The following is a 9,565-nucleotide window of genomic DNA, read 5'->3' on the forward strand; positions in this document are numbered from 1 at the left end:
TATTTACTGCAGTGCATCGCGTTATTGCTGCTCCACTCAAGCAATTCTTCAACACCCTCCACATCTACAGTTTAATTTCTTTGTTGACCAGTCCTTCAGCTTGATCCCCTTCGCTCTCGACCGCTGACTTTCATTATGCAAACTGTTTTCCTTATCTTTCTTCACCATGAAGTAACATAGCTTTTTTTTTTGTGTGTGTGTTCAGAACTCTGCTTCATCTCATATTTACCACAAAATGTTTCTACACTACTTTCCCCTCATGATAAATACTTTCCTCAAGGTCTTTATACCACCACCTCCTCCTCCTCCTCCTCTCTTACATCCATCGCTCTTCCCCTGTTGACTTTTTTTTTTTGCACTACACCTTGTGTCAGAAACACCTCCATCTCCTTCTATCTTTTTATTTTGACATTCTTATTTGAGCTCACCCTCCAGCCCTCTGGCACTTCTCTTTGTGAGTCTCTCACCTGGGTATTTAATGCTCTCTCCCTCTCTCTCCATCTCTCTCGCTGTATATTTTAAGATGTTTCACACTTGATCCAAGAAAGCACATAAGACGTGCATGAACTGTGTTTATCAATACAATGCTATGCTAATGTGCTATGTTCTCTTTTTAATTAATACACCACCAAACACAAATACATACATTCTTGCATGCATAAAAAGCAAACAAACAGCCTGTTGTTGAGAATAGAGCAATTACATTTCTTTTTACTCTCTGACAAAAACACATACATTAAACCTTTAACCTACATTTCAATAACAAGCAGCAAATCCATTACCAGTTATTCAATTTTCAAAATAGATGTAAATTTTTTGCAAAGTTGAAATCATACAGTTATTCAGTTCCCATTTCAACAGAGCCATCACCATGACAACTGAGCAAATTCCATCCACTGATGAAGACTGTGTGATTTGACGGAAAGATTTGGGAATATGAACTGGACCCTGAGCTGGGACTGTTCATTCGAACTGTATTTATGGCTCTCGAACTCATGTTGTCACCAAACTGGGGCAAACTGGGCTGATCAAAGCGTCTGCTAAAGCATTTCATAACATAATCTGTCTGCGGTGCAATTAGTTAATGGTTTATTGTTTATCTGAGCCAAAACACTCTTGAGAAAAGGAGGCAGCAGAGTTGATGTGCAGGGGCCAAGTTCAAATTTATGGTTCACAAATTGCAGCCTCTGTCTAAGTGCAGAAGTAAGGGTAGAGACAAGGACACAGGGAGAGAGAGGAAGAAGAAAGAGAGAAAGATTATCACGTGATCTGTTTTTCTGCCCTTCTGGGGATTGATTGATAATCCTCTCTAATCCAGAGCAGAGTCATTGTTTGAGAGACCAAAGTAATCCAGATGCTTGTGGTGGTATTTCAGAGTGAGTTACTCCACCGGGTGTGTGACACTAAATGCGCAACCCAGGCTAACAGACAGAGAATCTGGGACTATCTCACTCTCAAAGCTTTGAGGATTTTTGTGTTTGCGAGTTTGGATTTGTGGCCTGTGTATTTGTGTGTGTGTGTGTGTGTGTGTGTGTGTGTGTGTGTGGAGCAGACTAACAATTCTGGGCCACAGCTCTCCACCTGGGGATTCCACCCAGATGTTTCCAGCTGAATGTGGGTCAGAGTCAGTGAGAGGGCTGATTAGGATGGATTGAAACGGGTTTTACTTGCACAGAGCGGTGTAATTTTAGAACAGGCAGACATGCAGTTAGACAGCAGTGGAAAATATCTACATCTATGCAACCTTCATACCATTTCTTCATCACAGTGACTTGTTATATATGAATGAACCAACACTATGTCTTCCTATGTTGGAATCTTTTTTTATCATGGTGCATTATGAACTGTCACCATCTCAAAATCCTTAATATTGACAACTGTTTTGTAACTTTCTTTGCTATTGTCTTATTTCAGCCTTTATACAGTGTTACCTGGTTTCCTCTATTGTTTATTTGTGTGCCTGATGTTATATTGTCTGAAACTCGTGACGTCGCTGTCCTGGCTCAGTGTCCCTTGAAATAGAGATGGCTAACCTCAGTGGGATTTATCTGCTTAAATAAAAGTTAAACAAAGAAAATTCAGTTCTTAAAAAAAGTATTGCACATGCTCTTAATTACTTTTATGTCACTTGAGTGTTTCAGTTTTATGCTACATTACTCCTCACTTACATTAAGAGTTTACACAAGAATCTAAAATATTATATAATGAATATATAGCTGTGTTTTATTAGATTAAATTACCCTTTAAATCAGTTAGAATTAACTTCACTTCAAACAACTACAACATTACAATATTACAAAAGAGCTGTGCATGAAATATCCTGATTCAATTATATAACACTGACCATTCTGCATAATAAGTAGTCGAGTATTTTTGTTGCTAATATTTCTGTACTCATATTTAAATAAATATTCCTCACTTATTTCTGGTGTTACTGCAGACAAAACAACAACAACAACAACAACAAAAAAAAACAACAGCATATAAACCAGTTAAAATTAGCTCCACCCTCACTGACAGCAACATAATGGTGATGCATCAAATATAATCTGGTGATACAACAGTACAACACTGACAGAGAACAATCTGAATACTGAATAAGTGTCTTTTTTGTTTGTTTGTTCATTTATTTTTACCAGTAACCAAGTATTATTAAGTAACATCTTGCATGCAGGGTTTTACTGCATTTAATGCAATCCCAGCATATAAAGCAGTCAAAATTAGCTCCAAGTACAATTTTAAGTGCATGACTTCTACTTGTAATTGAGTATTTTTGGAGTTCAATGAATGATCTGAATAAATGACTATGAAGTTTTTTTTTTATTATGTATTTAGGTCTTCTTACTAATAATCTACAAAATGTGTACTTTGCACAGGGCTGCCCACCCTTTTGCATACAAATGCAGCCAGATGTAGGTGTGGTATGGTTCATGTGCTGTTGAACACATTGTGAAACATTAATTTCTCATAGAAAACAAACAAACAAACAAACAGTTTTGGTGAAAAGGGGCGGTTAACGACGCGTTCGTTTTCAGTTGATTGACAGCCTCTGAACCAATAGGAACGACGTTTGGCTGTGGTGGGCGGGGATTCTACGCACGGACGTCTGTTGTTTAAGATGTCTCCTTAACGACCGAGCTGGGAGTCAAACAGGAGAAGTTTTCGCTGGACAAACGGCTCGTAAGTAACCCGTCCTTGTGTCATTTGGTATTTATAAACTACTGACAACACACCGTCACTGGTAATAACACAACGATGGATTGAAATAAGTCAAATCTGGGATAGACAACATCAACCGGTAGCATCAGCTGTTTGCTATCGAACAAGCTAGGCTAATTAGCTAGCTAGTAAAACCCTGTTAACCTAGTTAAGGTTACAAACATGATAAAGCCCGGTCAAGTTCACCAAACATCCGCAATGTGTCATATCTGTGTATTGTCTAAATGCGAAATCATCTATTTTGTCATAAACTATGATGCGATACTTGTTGTAGCTAGCTAGTAACGGCTAAGTGATGTTAGCTAACCTCGTCCCCAACCGGGTACAGAGTGTTGCTAGCTACAGCTGTGATCCCTCTCTGCAATACCTGACGCTGCTCGTGAAATACTTTTCTAATACACATTTAAGGGAGCCTGTAACCATTAAGATATTTTTTTTTAGATAACTTGCAGAAAATGTCCTTTTGCAGGAGTCGGAATGGCTGGAACTGGCGAGGGAAAGAAAGAAGAGGCCGACTATAAGAGACTGCACAGCTTCCCTCTCATCAGGGTAGGAGAGAAGTGGGACAGTGCCTCTGGCTACAGGACAAAAACATCCTAACTGCGACTGAGAGCAGCCCATTCTGCAAAGACAGCGTCAACATTATATTTTAATTGAACACATTTGTTGTGTAGGCCGCAAATTTTAGGCTTAGGCTTATAAGTTTGAGTGCTGCAAATGTGCATTGTGATGGAATCGAGTCTCACTAAGTTCATCAAACGTGCCTGCTGAAATCTGTATAGTTGGTAGACTTTTTAGAGATGTAAGAAAACTTCCCATTGATACAAATTGCTGCTTTGTGTGCTGACTGAGTCACCAAAACACGTAAATGCAGTCCTGACTGAACTTCCTCTTCAATCCATGAGCGAATGTGTACTTTACAGAGTCAAATATTTAACAGTTATTTATCTAAGACAGGCACACACAAGATTCCTTCCATAGTTCTGGCATAATACTTGTGTTAAATCAGTGTTGGGCAAGTTACTCAGGAAGAGTAATAAGTTACTTTTTCACTTATTACTCTTTTAAAAGTACTTGCGTCACCCATTATATTACTATATTATTTTTGCTTACAAATATTAAACATTGCACATTTAGGGTGATACCACAGCTTCCTGTTTTTTTATTTTAGCCCTGACATATTAAACAAGGTCCTGATGTTCAGGAGTGAAATAATGATTATATCTCAGAGCAACTTCTCAAACCTTTTATCAGACAGTCTGTCCTTGTCAGGGTGAGCACCAAACCTCCTGAGCTACAAAGCAGCTCCTCGGGTGAGCTAGATGGGGTCGGAGTGTTGTACTTCATGTTAATGTTTTTAACATTTACGTCAAGTAGTCCATTAATTATTTTTCTGCCAAGTAGCTGTCCTGAGACTCTGTCTGACGTCTCTCAGCTATTGGAGTTTGAACTTCAGACAACTAGCAGCTGCAATAAGAGCATCTTACATCAGCAGAACGACATATATAATCATATATATCATCATAAGATAGCCCACCTAGGAGAAAAACAAATTGCCTTCTCGTAACGCAATACTGATAGGATTAGTCATCGTAATATTGTTACTGTTTTAGAAATTGTAATCCCTTGCACTTCTTGTTACTGGGGAAAGTAATAATATTATAGTAATTCATTACTGAGTGACACGTTACTGCCCAACACTGTATGTAATAGACCAGGCAGATTCTGACAGGAAAATGTAGACCCTTACATTTTGTGTTGTTCTCAGCACACAGACATGCCAGAGGAAATGAGGGTTGAGACCATGGAGCTGTGTGTTACAGCCTGTGAAAAGTTTGCCACCAACAATGAGGTAAGTGTGTCGTGTCCTGTCAGTTTCTGATGCTTATATGGTAGCTTTGCTGCCATGCTCTGTCAATAGGAATGGGTTCAGTGAGGCAATTGAGTCAGTCTTGACAGCTGTATTCTATCAGATTTATTTTTATTTTTATGAACTCTATTAGGCTTTAATCCCTATGACAGTTAATTTTTTCATTGATCTTTTTTTGTCCTGGCCAACTTATCCAGAGTGCAGCGAAGATGATCAAGGAGTCCATGGACAAGAAATTTGGCAGCTCGTGGCACGTAGTGATCGGTGAAGGCTTCGGCTTTGAGGTCACACACGAGGTGAAGAACCTGCTCTACATGTTCTTTGGAGGGAGCCTGGCCGTGTGTGTGTGGAAGTGCTCGTAGCACCTCCTCGCCGCCCCTCCTCCCCTCTGACCTGGTCACTGGGCTGGGAATGAGCACCAGCTACCAGCCAGACGCTGGTTACATTTGTGTTGCGGCAAGTCATCTTGTCCACACCACCAGCCACTGTGGCAGATAGCAAACCATCGTTTGGAGATCTTATCCAGTTAAAAAACGTAGTTGGCAGGGAAGATACTTGAAAGGGAATTTTGAGAGCGGCAGTCACTTTGGCATAAAAATAGCTTCCTGCCTTGTTTGTCACTTTTCTCCCTTTTTCTTTGAAGCTGTATCCATGGTCCTAAACATTGTGAGTGTGCATGTGCAAGTAAGTTTAACTTTTACAAACAATACAGCCAGCCAGGGTCTCCAAAGTCCTTTATCCTCATTCCTCTTCAGGGAGCGTGTGTGTGAATGAGTTTATATGTTAGTGTGTGCTGGACACACACAGTTTTTTGAAATAGCATTTCATTGTCACCTCCCTCAGCAGTTAGTGCAACAGTAAACTGTCCACGCTGTCTGTAACGTTTCACACGTGTCTTTCTCTCTCTCAAGCCGCACTAGTCTTTTAATAAAATTTGTAATATTTTTTATGTGTACATATTTTGATGCGACTTGAAAAACTTCTTTTTAAGGACCAGTGTCATCTTCTTACAACTAAAGGCTCAGAGACTCCTGAGTCAAGCAACACTAAACCCGATCCACCTTTTCTCCCTGTAAAGGTGTTTGTAATAATCCCTAATGATATCACCCTGCTGAGTGATATTAGCAATGTGATTGTTTCCATGGTGATGCCAGTTTTAATGATCCAGTGCAATGGACCATTACGTGTGAACTGACCTGATTGTACAATAAACTCTGAAATGTGATGAAATAGGAACTTGAACTGTTGCCTGTGTTCTTCACAACATTTGCTCGTGACTGAAGGTTTACAATTACATTCAAGGTTAAGGTCAAATTCATCGTAAGCAAATGCAATTTTTATGACCCCCTGAAAATAATAGCTGCTGAGGGATTTCTGGTAAGTAGAGATCAAATTGGAGCGGGAAGAGGGTTTTTTTTTTTTTAATAGTTTCATTAGTCACTGCGCCCACACTGCCAAGAGTCAAATGACATCTGTCTCAAGTATCAATAGATTTTGAGTTTGAATGTTAGAATGTGCTTCACACAGAGGAATAACATGCCAGCAACTGTTTTTCCAAGGCTTTTTATACAAAAGAAATACACAGAGGAGGAGACTAACAAAGATGCTTCCAAAAATACCCGAAATGGATTTGTGTTCATAAGGAAAAAAGAAAACTGATTGAGTGTTAGGGACATGTGAGAATTGCTGAGGAATGTTTTCCCTGAGAAACTGGAGAAAGTTGTGTGGGAAAGATTCAGCTTTACAGTTTAAATGTTACTTCCCTCTAAAGGCTATTGAAATATTTTGTGGGAAAACTTGCTCAAACTGCAAGTTTTTCTTAAATGTTCTTTGTTGAGTTTCCTTATTGACACAAAGAGACACAGTTCCTCTCAGCTTGCTCTGTTCTGTGGTTTCAGTGAGAGACGCTCCAGTTCATGTGATCTATTTTAAATGCATCAGTTAATATCAGTCTGAATAATGCAAAATGACCTTTATTTGCAGTTTCAATTCCTGGGTAACAAAGACAAATCTGACATGAACATTTGACTATTTACAGCATTTAAACTAAATCTAACAACAACAATGAGATTGAATACCTATAAATTCAGTAGCTTACACATTTGAGTCAGTTGACAAGTTAAACACCAGCAGTAGAATAAACGTGTGACTGCTAAACTTCATGTTTAGAATATTAATGTGTGGCCTCCTATTGGCACCATCTTGTACGCTGATAGACATGAACCAGTGGAAAGAGATGATTTGCAACGTATAAATAATTCAGCTACACTCACTGTTAGAGTACATGTGCGGAAACAGTATGTAAAGGAAGTATTATTAACAGAATACTGCACTGCATAGTTTTAATATCACTACTACAGACTAAAAAGAGAAACGTGATGTGAAAGAACTGTAATATTATGTAAGTGAAGTGGCCCTTTTGCACCATGACAGTGCGGAGGGCATTTTGACCCAGCAGTGGAGGGAGGGAGGTGGCTATTATTGACAGAGTAGCAAAATCTGGCAACTTCATCCTGAACATTTAAGTACCCAAACACAGTGACCCCAAAATCAGGTCAGGCTGGCCTCACAAACAGGGCTGATGTCCTCACGCCTCACTCTCACCACTCCCCTCTGGTCACACTCGATACCAACAAGTGCAGGAAACAGTCGAGTCACACTCATCCGTCTGTTTCACCTGATGGTTAAGCCGCAAATGAAACTTTCTGAATAAGACATATGAGAAGTTTCACATGCGCTTCTGTAAACTGTGTCTGTGAATATTACATGTAGATATTTGATAGATATAATAAGAGAGAGCGCCCTTAGGTCCACAGCTGCTGATCAATACATGATCTTGTGTGTTATGTTTTTGTGATGTTGACCAACATAGACAATGCTTCAGGGCAAAGGTGCTATTATTTAGAGATAGAGATTGTTTGCTTCTTAGTGTCTTTAGTTCAGTGAATCCTGGTCCAAAGTGTCTTTATATAAATAATAATAATGTGCCTGCGTATTTACTTAACAATTATCATTACAAGCAATGAGGAATTTGAAAGTCTTCTCTAATTTAGACGATTCTGTCACCGTGGTTCTCCACTTCATCCTCCAGCACCTGGACACCTCAGGCACCTATGCTAGGAACCTGTTTGTGGACTGCAGCTCTGCCTTCAACAGCATTAACCCAGCTCTGCTGCAGGAGAAGCTCTGCCAGCTGAGCGTGCCTGATCACCGACTTCCTGTCTGACAGGAGGCAGCACGTGAAGCTGGGAAAGGATGTCTCTGACTCCGGGACCATCAGCACTGGATCCCCGCAAGGCTGTGTTCTTTCTCCCCCGTTCTGCACCTCCAGCCATCTGACCCCTCCCACCCCGGACACAAACTCAAAACAGTCACTCCCTTCTGGCAGGAGGCTGTGGTCCTTCGGGACCAAAACCTCTCACCACAAGAACAGCTACTTCCCATCTGCCATCAGCCTTATCAACAAGGCTAGGGACCCCCACTGTCACTGACCCCCCCACTCCCCCACAGAATTAATGCACATTCCCTTGTCATATTGCACAATGTACATATTCATATTTTATATATTTATATTTTCTGTACTTACTATAACATCCTTCACATCTTTAGTGTAAATATATTATTTTATTTTATTTTAATTTTATTGTTTAAATTCTTTCATTTATATTCAAGTGTCTTGTTCTCACCTTGTTACTATTTACTGTCTTGCATCAAACACCAAAACAAATTCCTTGTGTGTGCAAACCTGCTAGGCAATAAAACAGGTTCTGATTCTGATTTTCTTTGAACGGCGACTGATGTTGAGATTATCCGGGTTCATGGTGTCACTACAGTTAACAGCTGAGAGTTGGAATGACCTGCAGACACGTGCAATGTCTCCGTCCTTGTGATGTTACAGAAAGGAGTTTTGGCAAGATATGATATTGAGAAACAGCCCAGGTCTGAGAATCACTGGCTTGCTAATCCATCTTTGGCATTTCTCCATCCCGTGAGCATCTACCGTTAATGACTGGAATGGATTTGACATAGATACATCCAGATTTGTTTGGTTTCCTGCCAGTGTAATACACTGATGGCTCTGACCTGGATTCACCTGGTCGGTTTATTTCACGTGAAGGCGCCGGCACTTTCTGCAGCTATTGTAACAGCCCTCTGATTAATCCAGTGGCTCTTGTGTCAGTAAACATAGTTCCACCCTGTGATGCATCTCATTCATTATTCACCTCAAACACTCTTTATATATCTCCTCCCTCTTACTGTGTCTCCTCCGCGTTGTTAAAAATTCATACAAAGAGCCACAGAGTCACACTGAAGACTCTGCCAACGCTGAACTGCTCTCCCCAGTGTGCAGGAAGAAAGCTCATTAATTTAATATTGAATCCAGGTGGAGAAACAGACAAGGAGGTGGTGGTTAAAGGACAATTTGCTGAAGATGGTGATGGAGATGATGGTGCTGTGGATGAGGGTGGAGATCAG

The 9,565-nt window shown here is 40.2% G+C and overlaps 1 protein-coding gene across 1 annotated transcript; it reads left to right on the plus strand.

The window, feature by feature from the left end:
* The first annotated feature begins 3,042 nt into the window (after positions 1 to 3,042).
* Positions 3,043 to 6,325, plus strand: LOC139636815 (dynein axonemal light chain 4). The gene is made up of 4 exons (XM_071505163.1): positions 3,043 to 3,180; positions 3,689 to 3,768; positions 4,988 to 5,071; positions 5,287 to 6,325. The coding sequence occupies exons 2-4, from the start codon at positions 3,697 to 3,699 to the stop codon at positions 5,449 to 5,451; spliced, it is 321 nt and encodes a 106-aa protein (XP_071361264.1). The 5' UTR covers positions 3,043 to 3,180; positions 3,689 to 3,696; the 3' UTR covers positions 5,452 to 6,325.
* The last annotated feature ends 3,240 nt before the right edge of the window (positions 6,326 to 9,565 follow it).

This window comes from Trachinotus anak, unplaced genomic scaffold (assembly GCF_046630095.1).
Source record: "Trachinotus anak isolate AG129_WGS33_773 ecotype Australia unplaced genomic scaffold, CSIRO_AGI_Tana_v1 ptg000019l, whole genome shotgun sequence".
Taxonomy (NCBI): Eukaryota; Metazoa; Chordata; class Actinopteri; order Carangiformes; family Carangidae; genus Trachinotus; species Trachinotus anak.